Source organism: Morus notabilis, unplaced genomic scaffold, assembly GCF_000414095.1.
Source record: "Morus notabilis unplaced genomic scaffold, ASM41409v2 Scaffold229, whole genome shotgun sequence".
Taxonomy (NCBI): domain Eukaryota; kingdom Viridiplantae; phylum Streptophyta; class Magnoliopsida; order Rosales; family Moraceae; genus Morus; species Morus notabilis.
This window is the reverse complement of record NW_010362793.1, coordinates 345,326-366,756: the sequence shown is the minus strand read 5'-3', so window position 1 is coordinate 366,756 and position 21,431 is coordinate 345,326. Positions and strand designations below refer to the sequence as shown.

The window sequence follows — 21,431 nt, the reverse complement described above, 5'->3', positions numbered from 1 at the left end:
CTTACAGAGAAACTTGTTACTGGATTGTGATTTTAGTTAGCGTGGTCTTACTGGTACTCATTTACATTGTGTAAACATCTCATGCACACCCAAACTCAGTTAGAAATGGGAACACTTACAGAGAAACTCAGTACTGGGTTGTGATTTTAGGTAGCGTGGTCTTACTGGTATTCATGTACAGCGTGTACACATCTCATGCTCACACAAACTTAGTTAGACATGGGAACACTTGCAGAGAAACTCGGTACTGGATTGTGATTTGAGTTAGCCTGGTCTTACTGGCTCTTGTCCTCGACGAGTCTATTCTGGAGTTAGACGCTGATGTTTGGCCTTTCTCTGATATGTAGTTATAGGCAGCATGAAGTTTGAACTTTGAATCAAGGAAATGAGGCAGACATGTATAATGCATCACTATCTTTGTTTTATGCAGGGTGATATTCGAGACATTTTATATCTTCGGAAAAGCCTTCTGAAAGCAATTTTGGGTCATTTTAACTGGCAGGTCTGTTTTTGTTGTTTTGCAAAAGTCATTGACAATATAAAGGAATGGAGTATTTACCAATTGAAAATAAAATGTAAACACTACGAATCCTGCAACTATCTCTTTTTTGTATCGGTGACTGGTACTATATTTGTTCAACGTGTTTTATTTCATTTTCCACATTTCTATATTTGTTCAGCGTGTTTTATTTCATTTTCCACATTTCTTTCAACCAGATAGAATAATTTATTATAGATCTTAATAAAGGTTGTTTCTTTTAAAAAAAAAAAAAAAACTTCTAGTTATTCCATAATCTTACCACTTGGGTCTTCATATGCAGGAATCTTCCATGTTCAACGAGCACCTGGTATTGTTGTTGCCTGCAGCTGTTTATTCTCTTTCTACTGGTTGTGCACCTTTTAAGCAATGCCACAGTCGACTTCCTCCATTCTATGCTTCTCAAGATGTTAATGGGGCTATGAATGACTGGGTTAAGGTAATCTGTCATGGTAGCAATGGTTTACGAGCGTATACATACTAGTTACTACTAGCTAACTTAAAGTAGGTAATTTATTGTAGGCAGAGGAACTTGAGCAAGATTATGTGCATGAACTTTTTGAATGCTCCATTGAAGTACTTGTGAATATTGATACAGAGTCCTCTGTTAAGGTATCCGACTTTCGTTTTGTGAAACTTTTATAATTGAAGTTCAAATGTGTTTTTCACTTATGTCGACCATTTGATAATTTTGTTAGGTTTCTTCATCCTCAAGCCATCCAAGTGCACGCCTTCCGCGGCAGTTGAGAGATCCCCTACTGCTTGAAATGGAGACTTTTGTTCTTGCAACTCTAGTTGACAAAGATATTGAAGCTAGGCCTCTGTCAGACTTGTTGTTTTCATGCACTCTCTTATCAAACTTGGTCCATGGCTCATACTTTGTGAGGTATGGTCCTCATTTTCCCTATTCCCTCCATTCTCCAAATTCGAATTTGGTCATGGTTGGTGCTGGTCTTTTTATTTTATTGTTTTGTGGATAAGGTATTTCATGCTTAAGCATTGTGTTTCCTTATTCACTTCTTTAAAATCAGAAACAAGAAACTTCAGTAATAGCCAAAAAAGTACAGAAAATATAGGGCACGGAGTCCTCTATCAAAAAGGAAAAAAAAAAAACCTACAATAGCAATCTTAGATCCCCATTCCCATAAAAAAATGATATATGGCAGATGCAGATTTCTGGGTGATCTGAATTCGTTATGGCAGGGTGATAAAAGGAAAATATGGTAGTAATAGTGGCGTGTGGGAGGTTGGAGAAGTTGTGGGGGTGACATATAAGTGTCCTTGGAGCAATACAGTTATTATGTTGTGATTTTGTAGCACATATTAAAGTTGAAAGTGGGTGATGGGAGGTGAGCGAGATTTTGGGACGATGTATGGATGGGTCTTTCTCTAGTCAGTTTCTGAGCCTATATAGAATTTCTTCAATCCACAATGAACCAATTTGTCTTTTTCCTTGTTAAACCTGAAAATAGAGCTTCTTGGAATCTCCACTTTTTTAGAGAGCCTAGTGATAGAGAAATGGGGGAGGTTGTGGAATTGTTGTTATGTTTCGGAGGAGTGAAGTTGTGTGAATGTATCTCGGATAGATGGATGTGGAAATTTGATGGATCGGGTTTGTTTTCCTATAAACCGTTCTTAAAATTCCTGGTTGATAATTGGTTCCTTTTCCCCTTTCAAATTCTGCCGTTTTCAAACGTCAGTTCCTTCTAAAATTCAAGTGTTTAATTGGCTACTTGTGCTTAGTAAACTTAATACGATCACGAATGGGAATGCCTTACCTTTCTCATCCTCTGGTAATGTCAATGGATCATCTTTTTCTTCATTGTCCTTTCTCTATAAACTTGTGGTATAGCATTTTTGGGAGTTTCTAATTTCTTGGACAAATCTAGACAGAAAGACTGATTTGATGATTGATGATTGATAGTTTACTTATTGGAAGATATTGGTTGTACAAGTTGTCACTTGGGCGCTATGCTTATAGAGGAAGAAATGCATATTTGAAAAAGTTGAAGACGTTGGTGATATTTGGGCAAGAACTAAATATTGGACGGCTTTTTGGGTTTTTCAAACTAAGGATTTTGCTGGTTTTTCTTTTCAAATGTGTTCCTTATCCGTTTTGGTTGGGAGATTTTTCTGCTTAAATGACTTTTTATTTGGTGGTTGGATGTTGAAACAGAGTCCATAACTAGAGAAGGGTAGGGGAGGGAAGGGCTAGAACAGGAATTTGGTGTTCTTAGGCCCTTTGGTTTGAGGTTATCAGGAGTAAATATATAGGCTCCATCTAGAAAACTAATTTCTCATGATATTCTCTGTTTTTCAAATCATGTTATGTCTACGCTAGGAAGTTCATTATGGTTTGGAACGTCATATTTTCTCATTGATTTTCCTTTTTTCTTTTCTTTATGGTTTACATGCCTCTGGTTCTTTCCAGGCAAGGAGAGGGAATTTCACCATTCCCCTCAAAAGTAGGCCAGCACCTGTTGGAATTGCTGGATCGTGCTGTTGATGTCATCCAGAGTAACCAAAATGATCTTTCATCTGGTTGCTTTAGCTATGACTTTTTTGTTGGTGACCGTGCTCTTGTTACTTCCTTTGGGAGTTTTGTCTCTTCTCCTCTATTTGTTGAACAGAGAGATCAAAGCTGTACGGATATTGCACTATATGATGCAGTTAGACAATCAACTGAGAGACTTCTAAAAGAACTTGCTAAAGGATATGAAAAATATTGCAACAGTTCAACAGTTTTTCAGTCCGAAAAGATGCTGCAAGGCTTATCCGCATCTGTTACTCCTGTACATAGTATGCCCCCTTTCGATAGTAGTAAAAGTAGGATTATGGACCTGGAGTTAGATGTGAATGATGATGCTGGAGATGTTGATATTTTAGCTGTTGGTGGGAAACGTTCCAGTGGTATATCTTCGTCTGTTGAGAAATGGAAGTTTAACATGATATCACTTATTTCGGGATTTTTCTCTGTTCTACACGTTGTTACATGGGATATTTTGTTTGAACTCATGGACAAAGAATGCAATTCAAAGGTACATTGCATACTTATTCTGTATGGCTTGCACTAAACTTAAAAATTCTATCACTTCTGTTCTTTTACCCCCATATGTATACTGTTTTTTAATCTCTATTGTCAAATAGGTTCGCGAAAGAATTCTGTACAACCTTTGTCAACATCCCTATTGGTCGTCATCTTCAAATTTTACCGATTTGGTACGAGACAACCTAATACTGAAAGTAAAAGTTACTGCAGAATTCAGAGAGGCATATTTAGTGCCTCATGTTAAATGTGTAAAATAACAGGTCTTTACGTGTTTTCTTTCCAGATCAATATTATGGATGGCATGATTGAGATTCACTCCAGTCTTAAGCTTGATTGTATCAGCACATTAGCTGCTATCTGTGCTTTGCTGGAGACTTTATTATCCTTGAAAGATAGTAGGAAAGCTAAACTGGTCTCTTCTTCTTTGGATATGAAATCTGAACAGGTCTTTTCAGTTTTCCTTCTAATGTAAATAATGTGAGCAATTATGCTTTGTAGAAAAGCAAAATTTGTTTGTTTGTCTGTTTTGTTTTGTTTTTTATTTTTATTTTTTTTAGTTTTTGGTTATTATTGTTGTTGTTGTTTTTGAGAGCACAATAGAGTAAATATCATTTGCACTCTTACATTATCTTTACGCTATCCTATGTTTGTGTAAACTATGTCTACTATTATTATCTATTCTGCCCTTGAGCTTTTTGTTTATTTATTTTTTGTTTTTTGGTAGTATTTTTCTTGTTTCAAGACCTCTATCTTCCTTTCTTTTTATTTTTTAATTTTTCTTTTAAACAATACTTTATTATCATACTTGTATTTGTTAGTAAATCGTTTTTGATATTCAACAAAGTTTTCATCATAAAGTCGTTTACAAAAGATTTATATCATGATAATCATTGTTTAATTAACTCCTTTCTAGTGTCTGCAGAGCTTGATGCATCTTGGAGATCTGATAAATAAAACTGCTGAACTTGATCATCTCGAGTGGTCTGGACGTGTTAAGCTGGTTGACTGCATATGTGATTTTGTTTTACTAAGTCCTCAAATTGGCCAGGTGATCTTTAATGATGATTACAAATGTTTGTACCTTTAAACTTGAAGCGTGTATTAATCTTAATTGTCTGAGGCATGAATTCTTTTGATCTGATGATAATTGGATTATATGAAGCTTAATTGAATAGGAAAACCTGCTTCATACGTCCCTGTTTCAGTCTTGGAAACTAGTGTCTGTGACTGCAATTTCTTATATATTCGTTGATGAAATGAAATTAGGAATTCTTCTGATAATAAGTTGCAAGAATGCTTCAAAGGGTCATGTACACATAATTGTGAGATCCATGCCTACCCTATATTGCATAGGCCGAGCGTAATTAGCCGCAAGAGCTGCCTGAGTAGCGGCTTTAGTTGCCTGAGCTGATAGAGCTGTCATGCCTACTTGTCTGAAGGAGCCTTAAAGGCGCTGGCGCGCTTCCTAGCACGTTTACTAATAGGGGCTTGAAGGTCGTTGCTTGCTGAAGGGGTAATAAGGCTTTCTTATTAGTAGCCTTACTAATCAATAGGGCGCGCCTTACACTGTTAGTCTTGTTAGCTATGAGTCATTAGTTTATGTTCCACATTGTGTCATGTATTGCTGTTTGAGAGCTTACCGCTAAATGAAATCATTTTGGTACACTGACTTCGATTGATGTATCTAAAAATTAGGATAGTTCTTAAAGCTCCTTGAGAGCTGATACCGACAACACAGAACTCTAGTTGTTTCCTTCAAGTAATCAGATTTCAAAACATCCTTATAGTTTTGGAAGAAGTCCACAATGAAACCACCCGGACCTGGCAATTTATCCTCACAACAACCAACATTAAGTTCCTTAGTTTCATTTATTCAAAAGGTCTCTCCAACCAATTAGCTGAAAGGTGCGAGCGGGATACCAAATTAAGCCATCACTGTCCATCCTGATTCTGAAGTTGATGGGTTTTCTACTTCTCTTGGTCGACTAATTCGTACCTCTTATGATGGTTTCATGTCTGATTTCTTGGTTGAGGGTGTATCCAGTATTTCTTTTCTGTTTGATTATTTTTTATAATCATAATGACGAATTTATAATCCTGTAGGGCCCGTTTGGGAGGTATACTCAGACCCATGATTCTTAATTGTGACGTTTGAAATTCAAATTTTTTGTGAGAGCTTTACACTGTAGCAAAATTATGGGTTTGAGTATATGAACCAAACACCCCTATAGTTTTAATCCTTGGTTTGTATGGTTGCTGTGATGCAACTATTTACAGACAATGATTGAAAGATTGCTGTTGATGCTCCGAGATACTGATTATCGTGTGAGGTTGTCTGTGGCTAGACACATCGGTGTTCTTTTCCAAACGTGGGAAGGACATGAGGAGTTATTCGAAGATATCTGGTGGGTTTTACTCTTTTTTTTTTTGTATCTTTTAGTTTTCTTCCCTATAATTTTGCCTGTTGTTTATTTCTTTTTGTATCTTTTCTAATTTTTATCATGGTACAAGTCACATAAACCGACTCAAACTTGTGTGATTTTTTCTCTTGGAACCCTCAAACTTGTGATAGTAACATTTTTTTTTGGGAGGCATACCATTGTAACTTGCTTGATTAATTTTGCTTTTGTTTGAAGTTATTGGAAGCAGAGTACGTCTTATGTTTTGAGTTTAATCATGTAGCTCATAAGATCTTTTAAGATTGTGTCTGAAATCTACTTTTGTGCATTTTGAGAGGGAAAAAAAAGGAAGAGGAAAAACGGTGATCTTGATTAAGATTTGGTTGCGAGGTGCAATTCTGGTTGGCTAACAGCCTTTCTTTTCTTTTGTCCCCCGAGTAGTTCTTTCTCCTCCTATGGGGAGTTCTTCTTCTTCTTCCTTTTTAATAATCCTTCTTCATATTGACAAATAATGTTCTATACAAGACATTTGATTTTTTTTATTAACTTTGATTTGATATTCTGAATTAAAACTTTAAACCTGTCATCCAAATTTAAAATCACATGAGGTGATTTCGTATAAATAAAGGATGTAATACAGAAGTATAAGTCAAATCATATTTGAGAACATCATTTGCTTGTTTTTTAAGTTGACTAAAACAAATGGCAGAGGCAAACATGGAAATAAATTGACACTTTCAACTGTGGTCTTTTATTTTTTATTTTTTATTTTTTTAAGGGGAAAAAACACCCTTAACTCTTAAGGCATTGTTCTTGCTCCATAATTGCATAGATGCGACTCATTTTTTCACTTTCTAAATTGTTGCACGTTGAACATGGATGTTTGTTTGGTATATGATGTTCCTATTTAAAATGTTAATGGCATATATTTCTCATTCTGAAATCTCCTTTTTACCTGGCTGTGTCGTTAGTTCCAACTTTGGCGTTACATTGGTTGTTTCCTCAAAAGGCAAAATTGTCACTGCTAGTGAGGTCTTAGCTTCTGGTCCTCAGCCTTGCCCCACGATGGAAACGATTATTGTTACTCTGATGCACCTTGCATTGTACAGTGAGAAAATAGAACAACAGGTATATTTATGTTGCTTTTTTCAGTGTGTTTGGATAAAACATTACATACAAGGAAAAGAAGGATGCTGAGTCTGCTAAAAGAAAGAATTCGAGGACCACACAATGGAGATTGTAGAATGTGAAGGAAACTTTTGCACAGTAATTAGGTGGTCAGGCTAATGGAATAACATTATATATTTTGGCTCTGTATTGCGTGTTTGTTTCTTTTGCTGGAATATGGTTCTCCTTTCTTCATTTCCTCATCCTTAATGGTTAGATGCATAAACAGCTAGCAGTTATTAAAAAATGCTTAAAACCTGTGGTTGCAGACATAGCCTTGCTGTGACTGTACACACTCCACCAAAAGGTGTGGAGTTCAAATTCCCCCACCCAAAGTTAAAAACTACCTAAACAGTGGTTTCAGTCATTTTTGAGTTCAAAAAGATCAGTTTCTAATTTATTCAAACCTCTTACTGTTCTTTTCTAATTTCAAGTTATTTTAATTGGCTTGTGTTACCTACATTATAAAGGAGCATTACAATCATACGGGTTTCTATTCATGAGATGCAGGCTGTATTTATGATGTGTGTAATTTCTGCCATTGATCCGTCTCAGAGGTGCATATTTCTCTCTGTTCTGCAGAATTGATTTGATATGTTATGTTTTGGTAATTGTCTAGCCCTTTCTTTCTTTCTTATTTATTTATGTTTTCTTTCAGGGAATTGGTTTTTGTGGTGCTTGATAATCTTTCGAGAAAGCTTCAGTATACAACTAGGTTTAAGGTGATAAAGAATAATTCTCTCCTTCCTGCTGTCGACACATGGTTTTCATCTTAGTCTTAGAAGTGGCTGCTAATATTTGTGATCTTGTGAAATAATTTTTACTAATACCTACTAATGCCAAGGAATATTTGAACTATAGATTTCATTCAACTGTTGTATTTTTTGTCTTGACTGGGAAGAAGATATATACAGGTTGAATGTTAATTTATTTATTATTTTATTATTATTATTATTATTATATTTTTTTTTGCAGTACTTGGAAGAACTCATAGCATCTATTCTCTTTTGTTGGGTTGCTTGTGGTGTAAGCTTAGCTGCACTTGTTGAGGTACAGTGCTCATGTTTTCCACAAGAATATGTCTGAAAATGTGTTATGTTTACTACCAGCAAGGATTTTCCAGTTTCCTATTTTCTTTTCTTTTCTTTTCCCGGAGGATCACTGGTCCTGTTTTGTGTTATATTATTTTTCTTTCTCTATCTTTGTTTCTTATAGAACACAACATATGTACATACGTAAGTACATATGTATTTATTTATTTATGTACGCGTATATATATATATATATATATATATATATATATATATATGTCTGTTGTATGCTGCTGATCCTCTTGTTTGAGTTGTATGTATATATTCATACAAGTTTCATTTTCTCTTTACAGATAAGACAACTCTTTGTAGCAGATAGTGAACCAAGCTATTTCATGCTGTACTGTTGCAATTGGCTTCTTCCAACTTTGGTTCTGCATGGTGACAGTTCCAACCTCAGTTGGGTCTCTAAGGTAGGGTCAGCTGGGAGGTGAATTTATTAGATCAATGTTTCTCTCCATGCATATTGCTGTTGGCCTGGCTTTTCTGTTGGGATTAAGAACTCTTATTACATGTGATTGTAAAAGGTTTTGAAAGGTAAATCTGAAAGGTAGAATAATTATGTGCGAGCTCTAGGTATTTACTAAGATTGCATGCTGAGTTGTTTTTTTGGCTATGATGTTCATTGTGTTGGCTTGGCTTTTCTGTTGGGATTAAGACTCTTATTACATGTGATTGTAAAAGGTTTTGAAAGGTAAATCTGGAAGGTAGAATAATTATGTGCGAGCTCTAGGTATTTACTAAGATTGCGTGCTGAGTTGTTTATTTGGCTATGATGTTCATTGTATTTCTAATTTTCTGCTTTACAATTGGTTTCTTTATCTAATGTCATCTTTTTGTTTCAGATTGCTGGCCAACCTTTGTCAATTCTGGTCAAAGATCACTTTGTGCAGATCTTTTCAATTTGTATCGGGTTGCACTGCAGCAATACATCTGGTGGGCATAAGGGAGCTGATGTACTTCAAAATTCAATTTTGCAACTTGCACAGATATCTGAGAGTGAACGAGACACACTTATAAAGAAACATATGGTTTGCTTCTACTGATGTGGATTTAGTAATGCTCAGTATTAGAGTTCCAAGTTTAACCGTGTGTTGCATAATATGATTTTCAGTAACTTGTGAATGCCCCTAGTTTATGAAACTTTAGAGGTAAACGATCACTTTTAGTAGTTAATTTCCCTTAGGATGCCTACATGGTCCTAGATACCAAAAATCCCACCTTTCTTTTAAAGATAATTAGTTGGTTTTAGATGCCCTTGAGTTTCCCTCCTATTGCAACCCGGTTTTGCAAGGGTGAGTACCACCTAATGGGTTTGTAAGCTAGTCCACCATGTTGCAGGTTCAAGTCAAAGCTGTTGCATTATGGGCTGGATTAAGATGCATTGGTGTAGCCGTCAAACGTTGAATACTGATATTAGAGTGAAGCTGCCTAGTATGAAAGGGTTACTGTTGGATCAGTGTCAATACTGTAAACTGCCGCTGATTTGCACCCAAGCGTGGTGGATTGTTACAAACCACCATGTCGAGCATGGGATTGGATGTATGGGATTTGGTTATGTGATTGTTGCTACAGGTGGGGCGCCCTGAAGAGGGCTGCTACTTGATAGAAGGTAGGATCTAAGAAACACCTGGCTAGGAAGATGGGCTGCTGTGGACGGCGGTTGCGGAATGTGTTGGAATGTTAGATACCTAAAGTCCGACATGGAATGATTTTAAGACAATCAGTGGGTTTATAAGCCCATGGGTTCCTCCCCTTGTAAGCCTGTTTTGCAAGGGTGAGTTCTACCTAATGGTTTATAACACAGTTTTCTTAACGATAGTCTTAGCGTGCTTCTCAAAAAGAATAAAAAAAGGGGTCTTGCTGTACAAAGTCATTACAATTTGCTGATCTAATGCATGTCAGAATAACTCTTTTCTTGTTACGTGCTATATCTAGACTAGTTCATTCAGAGTTACACAGGCGGAAAGTTCAAGGAATAAAACTTGAGATATGGATTAGCCATCTACTATAGAAGAGATCTTGTGTTTGACTAGAGCTGACTGCTAGTGATTCTTTTGCATGGGAAATAATGTTTGCGTAGTCAGTGCTATTTTATTTTGTACCAAGCCTTTTTCATCTTCCTGTTTTGTTTAACTAATCTACATTCATCTGTAGCCTGACATGAATTACATTTCATCGTCCTGTTTTATTTAACTAATCTGCATTCATCTGTAGCTTGACATGAATTACATTCCATAAGTGATCTAAATATGATTGACATAATAGGTCAAAAATATTCCTTTGATTATAATATGATGCCCTGTTTCTTTTCTAGGTATCCATTGTCAGCCAAATTTTGTCACGTGCTTCTTGTGCTTCTGAACCTGCGGTCCCTTTCTTTTCTCTGGATACAGTTGAACGATCAATTCGAACAGTTGTTGATGGTTTTCTGGAGATGTGAGTTATTTTATCATCACTGCTTATTGTGTTGTACTATTGTTTCCATTTGTATCATTTTTTTTTGGGGTTAAAATGTGCTGTGTTGGGACATGTGTAGGGTGGATTATCCTACAGGAGCTGGTGTTGTTGACAAGATTAACATTTTTCGCCCAGATAGGGTTTTCATGGTACAACGCAATTACACACACATATTGTTTTAGCTTCCTTTTTCCGTTCGATTGTTGGCACGGTCAGTACGTTATATGAAGTGAATTGCTGTGTTCATTATGCAGTTTATACTAGAACTTCATTATAAAATTGCTGCGGCAGTCCACCATAGGCATAAATGTCATCGATTGGCTGGAATTGAGGTGCTTGTAGATATACTTGGACATAGAGTTTCTGTTTCAAGCACTTCCAAGTGAGTAACATAATCGTGTTTCGAGATTTATTAATATATAATTCATGCCAAAGCTATTGTTATTAGTATTTAAGTGATGGGTTCTTGTTATTATTTTTGCTTTCTAGAATCCTTTTGATGGAATAAAATTATTTATTTTCATGAAGAGGGTATTAGTTTTACAAAGTGGAAACGAGAATCTATTTTTTTTTATTATTCCTTTGGGATTGTCGTCTTTATTTGGATCATTTGTAAAGGAGTGCTACAATTGTGTAATAAAATTCGACCATCATCTGTTTATGTCCTTAGTTGTGTTGTTTTTTATTTTTTTATTTTTTTTCTCCAATGTGGGGCGTATGTCTCCCCCTTTAGTCAAGAAATGAAACCACCACGACTCGAACCCTGGTGGACACGCGCGCACACGCATACACTCACACACCCAATTATTTGAGCTAGCTTTAAGTGGTGTACTTAGCTGTGTTGTGATGATGTATAATTACTTGGCAGTTCCGACTCTTTTGTTTGCAAGTTTTGTAGGTTGACTGGGTGGAACCTTATTGCTTTAAGATAAGAGTGTCTAGTTTTTTGTTTACAGTAACTATTTTAACTTGTTTGCAATTCTTTTCACTTGGTCGTTGACTCCTATGCTACAATGTTCAACACAGTTTTATTTTGAATTCGATTGGGCAATACATCAGTTGTGATGCATTACAAGATCAATGCTGTCGTATCATTTCTCGATTGCTAAAAACTTTTAAAAGTAACCCCTCCAAAGAAATGATAAGTGTGCTGGGGGAACAAATTCAGGTATATATCTCATGTTGGTGGGTTCATCGTGCATTTTTTTCTCCCTATAAATTCTGCTTTCTTACTTCAGTCTCCTTTGCTCTTATGTCTTATCCGATTATTATATGGCGCAGTTTTTGGTATCAAAGTTGGTGGCTTGTTGCATTCCCTCTAAAGCTCATGGAGACCAATCTGGAACAGGCTCATCTCAAGTTTTTTCCCTGCTTCTCCAGCTGACTGTTGATAGTGATCCATGTCTTCATGATTACATCAGTGTAGTGTATCGGAGTCGAAATTTTATTTCCTGTAATTTATCTTTTAGTACATTACCATGTCTTCATGCCCTTTAATGCATGTAATTGCTTTTCGGCAGGAATTGGAACCCTTCCCTGAAATAGATATATTCGATAAGGTTAGAAGGTTCCATCAGGATTTATGCCGAAAGTACTCTACAAGAGATCACTTGTTGAAGGTATACGATTTTGAACTTATGTATTTTCACATGTTAGTTGTGTGATTCAGGAATTATTTTAATGCTTCTCTTTTAGCAAATAAATAAATAAAACTTATCTCATGTTAATTTTCCTTTTTATCGTGTCCCTAATATAGTTGGTGAAGAGAGCTTGCTACGTTCCACCAAGATTACTTTTATCAAGGTAATTTTTCCTTTTTTTTTTTTTTAAATCTCTTCCTTTGGTCGTTGTCAAACTTGAGGCTGTAGGAAACTAATCCAAGCTCAGTTAAGAATGAAATTGATTGTCTACTGGAAGACTTCATACGTTGCTGATTTATAAAATGGATTATATGCCTGGTATATTCTTGTAGTCTTCAAGCTCTGCACAAAAAGTTACCGTCAGAGGAAAATTTTCGGATTGAAAAGGACAAAGACGATCTCATTTATGGATGTGGTTGGAATTTTGACAATGAAATTGTAAACGCTATCTGGACATTAGTACGCATGTGTGGCTCAGATGATGGAAATACTGCTGGAGCATTGGTGTCTGATTTTATTTTGAGGGTACTGTTAGCAACTCTTTTTTCTTAAAAAAAAAATTAATTTTGTTGTTTTTGGCTTTACTTTGTCAAATCTATTAGGTTCTCAAGCATTTTTCTACACATTTTTCTAAGTAAATCTGCTTACTTTTGAATTCAGGTTGGTATCGGGGACCCATATTCTGTTGTCTTCCATCTTCCTGGAAGCTACGGGAGCCTTGATGCCTGTAGAACTAATAATCGTGACTTGACCCTAGAAGTGAGTTGTCAAATGGATACTGGAATATCTGAAGGTCTCCTGATTGCTCTTTTAAAACTTTTGATGAAGTACCTGATGGACGATTCTGTTAAAATTGTAGATATGGCATCTCAAGCTCTTCGGGTGAGTTTTTGGTGTTGTTTGGATTTTCCACAGACCCAACTCTGTAATTGTGTTGCCTTTTTCTCTTTGGAATATGTGCAAAATTGACACTTTTTAAAGCATGGCTTTAGTAAATGACCACCCTAGTTTTGTAAAATTAAAAATAGAAATGTTGATTTTCTAACAGGTAAATTACTGATTTACTTGGTGTCAATCACCAATTGACTTGGTCAATCATTGATTAGCTGATATTCGTCAGTGACGAACCATGTCAACTAATGAATAACCAAATATCAATCTATGATTTTACACCAAAATCAATTAGTGATTTTCCAATATGAATAATTGTAACAGGCTACATACTCAAATGTTTCTTACGGATTATACAACTCATAACAAGTCATACCAATAATGATATACAATCTTGCATGTCTATAATTATATATAGAAGGGAAGATGGAGTTGCAAGTTTTTGTACTTCAACCAAGTAATCCAATGGTCCACATCATCTATTTATTTTTAACTTGAAATGCAATGGTCAAGATTTATACACATGGCTAATGCATTCTCTCACGCCTCATATCACACCTCACACTTTTAACTTTGTTTGTTTGTTTGTTTGTTTCGCTTCATTTCATTTCCTTTTCTTTTTTTAACTTGTTTGTTTAGCTTTTTGAATTTTAATAATATTATTATTTGACTTGTGATATTAGTGCTATGCGTAATATATTATGTTAACATATTAAAATTACATTTGTGAATGAATTTTTATTTATTGATAATAATATGTCAATACTAATTGGACTTTAAGAGTAATATATGTTATGTTAATATATGAAAAGTACATTTTTTTAATTGATTTTTATTGATTGTTAATAGTAAGTTAATACTATTACTAATTGTACTTTATATTCATCTTTAAACCTAAATTCGTAATCAATTAAGGTTTAATATTAATATTAATATTAATATCAATTACTACTTTTCTCTCTATTTTTATTAATAAAAAAGTTAAGGTAGAAAAAGGGGCACGTCCCTCAAGCTAGTTCTTTTAAATATGTGTATATACATATTGATAAATACTGGAGCAACATATGTACTTAATAAAATAATGACTTTTAACATTATTTTACAGAGCGTAATGTGTGAGGTACTTTAAAAACCTCTGCAGTAATTTGAACATTTATGTAGCTAACCTTATAGGTCTTGTCCGGGACCTGTATTTCATTTAGGTGGTTTTTTTTTTTTTTTTTTTGATAATAAAAACTTTTTTGATAAAAATCAATAACAAAGGCAGAGGACAAGGTATCCTCAAGCCGAAAAGAAACAAAAAGGGCCAGGATTATGTATGTATGTAACTATTAAAGGATATCTTACTTGTGACACTTTTAAATTTGTGATTTTTGCTTTTCTTAATCAGGCAATTCTTTCTACCGAAAGGGGTCAAAAAGCTCTGCAGTCATTTGTTTCGTACAAGAGATCTCTTGTTGAGGTGATTATTATGCATCTTCTCTGCTAGACATTTTAAGTTTTCAATTCAGAATATTGACTTATCTGTCCCAATTTTTCGTACTTGAATTTAACATTTTGCTTTAGAGTAATCTCATGGTAAAATTAATTTGACTGCTTAAAATTCATGTGAAGTATTTCTCACTTTGCAGGTCCACTCGAAGGGTATTAATCTTGAGCTAGTAGAAAAATTCCTTTCAGATCTCGAAAGGAAATATAAAGGTAGATTGGTGCTACGTTTTCAAAACTTACTATTCTTGCTTAAGGTGATGATTTAAACTGTAACGATTAAAGTAAAGGTCTCAATATAACAAGGATAAAAGGATGAATACATTTCAGGGGCTCTTTGAGTGATCACTCATAAGTAGCCTTCTCTACTCTTCTTGCTAACTTTCAGAAATATGCTATCCCATTTTTCTGTTACTTTCTGTTCTTTGAACTTCCATTTTCACGAGAACATAAATACAACTAGCTAATATATACCACCAACATAGGTTAATGAAATTTTCCCTCCCCCTGTTTACTTCCTCTTCACAACATTTCGATTACTGGTGTTTGAATAGAACACATAGATATTTGCCCGTCTCTGTCTGTCTTTTCTGGTCTCTTTCTTGTTGTATGCTTTGTCTGTTCTACATGCAATGATTCCATAAATTTCCATTAGCCGAAGCAATGTCATTGGACGATTCAACCCTATGGGAGGCACATGGTAAAAATTTTGAGACATGGATTTGTCCGCTTGCCTACGTGCTATGTGGCTATTGTAATGATGTAATTCTAAGGTATTATTTTTGTTTTCTTTTATAAATTATTGGTCTATTGAGGGGTTTTTTTTTGTTTTTTTTGTTTTTTTTTTGTTTTGCATTTAATCAAACAAATTTATTAGATTGACGTACTGCTTTCAGGTTATGCCAGGAGGTTGTGTTTTCGAAAGCTGAAGTTGCAGAGCTTCTATGGCCAAGTATTTTCGTCAATCTGGCTGGGAGGGGGAATATAGATATTAATCTTCAATTTTTGATCTCCTCAAAGGTTGTTTTGTGAGCAATTTTATTTCTACTTTTTTATTTATTCTTTTCATTTGCCTTTTTCCCCTTCTTTTGTTTGCCATTCATTTAATATTAATAGACATATTTGTTAAGGTTTTACCGACTTGTGTTCAGACTTCAGATCATTTTCATTCTAAAACTTGGCAGCAACTTGGAAAGATATCATCTTGAGAAAGGATTGAATTGGTTGTTTATTTACTATAATCTTCCATATTGGATGAATCAGAATTACTGTCAAGTGGTCATGGAACCTATACAAACAGACGAGCATTTTGTTGATGGATTCCATTATATGGATAAGAGAACGGTTTGGGAATTGAATCTACCTAGACAACCAGAGAAAGCAATTAATTGATGTATTTTACTACATTGTGAAGAGATATTAATGATTTGGGAATTGAGTGTGGGCGCACTTAATCTGATGATTTTCTCTAGTATGTTTGATAGTAGACTGACCTGTTTTTTCTCTCCCTATTACTTGTTTTTTAGAGCTTTTAATTTTGACTACATGTTAGATGCCCTACTCTTTATTGGATGAAATGTATGATTACTGTGTTGCGGAACTTTATGGCTCTGTGAACTCTACATCTCGTGCTTTGTTGTTTGAAGGAAAGAATAATTTTTTTTTATATGATTGGTTAATATGCAGGTGCAAGAACATATTTTTGCAGAGTCTAATAGATTAATCAAATCAATTCAAGTCTTCTTGAATGCCCTTAATGAACTTCGGTTGTGTTTTGTCAAGGAAAGATCTTCTGTACCATCGAAACAAGAAATTTCTAAGGTATATCACATCAAATTATCCACATAGTTACGGTCTATAGCTTTTTATTATTACTATTATTATTATTATTATTATTATTATTATTATTATTATTATTATTTTGTTATTATTATTATTAGTATTATTATTTTCAAATAGATTTGCGTTGCTCTGAGGCTTTTAAGGTCTCTCATCCACTTCTGGCTAATGCAAATTTTTCCTTGGTATTTGCCAAGCCTTCTAGTTATGGCTCTAAATCGCGTTCATCCTCTGGAAAGGCTAGAGAATCAGCAGATACACTGAAGGCAATGCGAATGTCTACGTCTTTATGGAACAAGGTAACTTTCCATGCAAATGTGTTCGGAGAACTTGAGTTTTGGAACTTTGCCCATGCTTTTGCTCGTCCTTTCTTTGAAATTGGCTACTACAAGAAAGATTGGCATAATACACATAATATTTGTCCTCGCATCATGCTTGAGGCATTTGTTGAGTTGAGTATTACTTGTGAAATAAATGCATAACACTGGGTCACCTTTTCCTTTCATTGCTGACAAGTATAATGTTCCCAGGTGTATTGGCTTACCATTGACTATCTCGTTGTTGCCAAGTCAGCAGTTGTGAGTTCATAAGCTTCATTGCTTTACTTATATTTTCTTTCTGTACTTTTGGTGGCATATATGCATAAGATCATTTCATTAACGTGTGTATAGACTTGTGGATCATACTTTACTGCCGTGATTTACGTGGAGCATTGGTGTGAAGAGCATTTCAAAAGTCTCACACTGGGGAGCCCAGATTTCTCTGACATTGAAATGGTTAGTTGGACATACAGGATATACTAAAGTGATCTACTTTTTGGGCTGTAAAACATAAATTTTAATGTCCAAGTTGTTTAGAAGAAAATAGACTAGCGGCTTAGGGATTTTTTTAAAAATGTTTGTTAATTATTTACACACTTCATATATGCTTCATTGCTGCTTAAATGCGGTTCTTTATGTGCGTGCATGTTGTACGCAAACATACATATATGTTAACTTTTGGCACGTCTTCTCGGGTTTAAGATTGTATGTCTAAATTCTGTTTACTGTCTTGTTGCTCCAGTTGCCACATCATATTGAAATTCTTATCTCAGCGGTAACGCATATCAATGAACCTGACAGCTTATATGGGATCATCCAGTCTCACAAGGTATGTAAGGCGCACTTAATTCGTTCTCAATTGTAACAAACTCATCCCCCTATTTCCTTACCTCCGCTAATTGGTTTTGTTGTAAGCTATGTTTAATTCGTTCTTAATTCATTCCATATTGATAACATTGGTTTTGTTCTCACAGTTGTGACTTTTTTTGGTTGTTTGTTTTTTGGTGATGGAATTGTTAGCTGACCTCTCAAATAATTACTTGTGAGCACGAGGGAAACTGGGGCAAGGCTCTTGAATCTTATGACTTGCAAGTACGTTCAGCTGCCTTGGTCCAGAGGGATTATAGTTCCCAAAATTCATTACTGGAACGGACTCGGCCAACAGACAATTTAGCAATTTCCGCCCAACAAGATCAAATGAGGAAACCTTTTAAAGGTCTTATTAGATCCTTGCAACAAATTGGTTGTATGCACGTGCTGGATTTGTATTGCCAAGGTCTGACTTCAAGGAAGGTTCATATTCAGCATGATATGGAGTTTACCGAATTGCAGGTTTCCTATCTTATAATTTTTTTTGTCTTATGAGAAATCTCAGCTAAATGTATTTTATTTTCTTAAAATTTCGTTTATTTTTTCGAAAGGCTTTACTTATGAGTCTTGATTTTGTTCGTCAACCATTTACAGTACGAGGCTGCTTGGCGAGCAGGAAACTGGGATTTTTCCCTACTTTACATGGGAAATAATACTCAAAGTCTCCAAACTAGAAGTGGTCATTACAATGAAAATCTGCACAGGTAAAATGGTTGAGAGTTTGGATTTTTATCTCTCGTCGAATATAAACTGTAGCCTTACTTTCTTTTTTCCGTTTCTTTTTTCTACTTTACATGGATATAGATAGGACTTTCAGAGGTAAAACTATTTGGATAGGAAATGCTCAACTTTTATGCAACTAAAATGTTGATGCAACTTTTGTTTTTTGTTTTTTGTTCTTTTTTTTTTGTTTTTTTTTGTTATTTTTTTTTGTTTTTTTTATGGCTTCTCATTCTTCTTTTTGGGTCCTTTATTTTCTGTGTAAACGATAGATTTTTCTCCTTTCAAAGGGTGTAAATTTCCAAGCCCTCTTTAAGTATTTCAATAGAGTCAATACAATTTTTGTATTAGCAAGAAACATTCAAATAAATACTTTTAGTAGACCATGTATTAGAAATTTTCTTTCTCGCTGATAATTCTAAATTGGATGGATGCAATAGGAAGATAATGTCCTTTATTGTTTTTTACTCCGTTGGCAGTGCTCTTTCTTGAGTGCCTCTGCCCTGTTTGTTTGTTTTGAGGAAACCTCATCCTTTTCCTTGTATTGATTTAATTATCAATGAAAGGATTTTCTTATAGAAAAAAGACTGTGTATCAGATCTTGGTAGTTACTAACATCATCACAAGTCAATTAGCATCAAAATTAGTGGTTTATTCTGTTTAATCATGTAAATCAATAATTAATGTTTATTAGGTTTTATCATGAAAAACAATAACTAAGGTTTATCTTGTTTTATCATCAAAATCAATAATTAATGTTAGAGGTAACTAGATGACGGAACCAGGTTCGAAGTTTGATTTATTACACTTGATTTACCTACATTAGTGTTATTGTTGTTTATGATCATCCTATTCATGTATCCAAGGACGTATGGAAGGGAAGGGCACACCAGTAGGTTATTCATGAATTAATTTGAAGGTTCCATGTACTTATTTTTTTCATGTATCCAAGGACGTATGGAAGGGAAGGGCACACCAGTAGGTTATTCATGAATTAATTTGAAGGGAAATGTACTTTTTTTTTTTTTAATTTTTTTTTTAATTTTATTTTTTGAGTTAGCTGTTTGAGGGCGTTGCAAGAAGGCGATTTTGATGTATTTCATATAAAACTGAGAGAATCAAAGCAGGTGCTTTTCGTCTCCTTTTTGTTTCTTTAATATAGGAAGTTGGATTTTGAACAAGTTTACTTATGCCTTTGAAAAAATTTAGGAACTTGTGTCCTCTGTTTCTCATGCAAGTGAAGAGAGCACTGAACACATTTACTCATCAATTATCCAACTCCAGGTACGTAATATAGCTAGCTTGCATTGTACCTTAATATATTCACTTTTTGTTTACAATGTAGACTTTTTTAAAGAATGCATTATTTCTGACTCACGAGGTTATATGCTTTCTGAACATGGTTAGGTTCCTAATATTCTTTTTCTTCCCAACAGATTCTATGTTCTAAGTTTTCAATTTAGTTGCATGCTGCTGTTTGTATAAATGGAAGTTTAGGCTAGCTATAGCCAGGGGCAATAAATCTGGAAATACTTCTTCGACTATCATAGTGGAATAGGAAAGATCTTGTTTCTTATGGTTACAAGGTTTCATATATTACTGTAATTGAAATTAGTGAACTAGAGAACCTTTTGAAACTGTGAAATTCAATGATGAAAAAAGCTTCATAGCTCCTGTATATTACAGGTGTCCAGTCTTCAACTTATTTATTATTTTATTTAAGAAAATTTTGTATTTGGTCTTTTCAATGTACTGCTGTACCTCATGCAGATTCTTTATCATCTCGGTATTGCTTGGGATCTACGATGGAGGACATCTCCATGTGAGGGAATAAAATTCTATTCAAACAAGCAACAAGAGGTTTCAGGACCTGTAATTCCGACTGTGGATCAGGTATTGAAGTTTTCGAAACTCAGTTCCTGTAAATGAATAGTGGTGTCCTATATTTTAATCCATTAAGCCGACCGCCTACTTCACCCGACTCATAAGCTATTAGCCCAAAAGCCTTATGAACTACATCCAGGATATTATCTAGCCTAACAAGAGAAGTACTGGCCAGTGGAAGGACTTAACCTACCAAGCCAATCAATAAAGTTGAGACAGTGAGAGATCCTGAAAAGTAATACTTCCCAAGTATAATGAGTATATGTAGGACAGCAGTTATGGGCAATTAAAAGAGCTTGTAAAGCAGAACCAGTATAATGACCATAGGAGGGCTTGAACTACTGGAATTGGTTCAAAAATATGAGAAAACCTCATTAAGAACGTCCACAGTTGTCACTAAGTCTTCACGGGACTAGAGCAATGGACATAACAACCGCTAACTCTCTACATGAAATACAAAAGACTAAGCCAAACCACTTACATATGACATCACGTACTCTTCTCTTAGGAGCAAAATTTCCTTGCATGTTAACACCTAACATGTGTATAGAGACAAATTACATATTTATCTAGATGCCTTGCATGTTAACACCTAACATGTGTATAGAGACAAATTACATATTTATCTAGATGACTAACATCTGTTTTTGAACGTCACTTAGTTGTCTTGGCTGAATAGGGATTGGACTACTATCTTGAAATGAGCGCGCCTACATATGAATTTGTTAGAACCATTTATAGCATTCAGGCGAGTTCTACTTCAAATCTTAAGTTGTAAAGACTCTACCATGCAACATCTTTTGCAATCTGCATCTACTCTTCGCAAGGTATTTTAGCATTTTATTTATGGGAAAATTGATCTAGCTCCAAATTTCTGATTTCCTATGCTTATGATTCTCTTCATTTAACAGGGCTCTAGATTTTCTCAAGCAGCTGCTTTCTTGCATGAGCATAAGCTCCTAAGTGTTGAATCAGGAGAACAAGGTTCATCCTTGTATTGGCTTGGAAGGGTACAAAAATACTCTGTTTCTTTCCATATCTTCTAAAGAACATAGTTTCTCCCGTCTGAGTAGTA

General features: G+C 34.9%; 1 protein-coding gene across 1 annotated transcript in view; it reads left to right on the top strand.

The window, feature by feature from the left end:
- Positions 1-21,431, top strand: part of LOC21398136 (serine/threonine-protein kinase ATM) — a gene marked incomplete at its 5' end in the record, with an annotated part of 39,815 nt that overhangs the window by 8,545 nt on the left and 9,839 nt on the right. Inside the window, 40 exon segments of the mRNA XM_024168744.1 lie at positions 431-502; positions 822-977; positions 1,061-1,150; positions 1,237-1,424; positions 2,970-3,576; positions 3,686-3,757; positions 3,871-4,032; positions 4,501-4,635; positions 5,865-5,992; positions 6,958-7,114; positions 7,664-7,710; positions 7,812-7,875; positions 8,129-8,203; positions 8,538-8,657; positions 9,090-9,275; positions 10,562-10,683; positions 10,784-10,853; positions 10,959-11,086; positions 11,731-11,872; positions 11,986-12,126; positions 12,225-12,323; positions 12,461-12,507; positions 12,677-12,869; positions 13,005-13,226; positions 14,626-14,697; positions 14,867-14,936; positions 15,379-15,496; positions 15,620-15,743; positions 16,410-16,544; positions 16,760-16,861; positions 17,093-17,140; positions 17,234-17,338; positions 17,625-17,711; positions 17,903-18,214; positions 18,347-18,456; positions 19,533-19,599; positions 19,682-19,756; positions 20,243-20,365; positions 21,019-21,183; positions 21,268-21,366. Of these exon segments, the coding sequence (XP_024024512.1) occupies positions 431-502; positions 822-977; positions 1,061-1,150; positions 1,237-1,424; positions 2,970-3,576; positions 3,686-3,757; positions 3,871-4,032; positions 4,501-4,635; positions 5,865-5,992; positions 6,958-7,114; positions 7,664-7,710; positions 7,812-7,875; positions 8,129-8,203; positions 8,538-8,657; positions 9,090-9,275; positions 10,562-10,683; positions 10,784-10,853; positions 10,959-11,086; positions 11,731-11,872; positions 11,986-12,126; positions 12,225-12,323; positions 12,461-12,507; positions 12,677-12,869; positions 13,005-13,226; positions 14,626-14,697; positions 14,867-14,936; positions 15,379-15,496; positions 15,620-15,743; positions 16,410-16,544; positions 16,760-16,861; positions 17,093-17,140; positions 17,234-17,338; positions 17,625-17,711; positions 17,903-18,214; positions 18,347-18,456; positions 19,533-19,599; positions 19,682-19,756; positions 20,243-20,365; positions 21,019-21,183; positions 21,268-21,366 (5,235 nt within the window).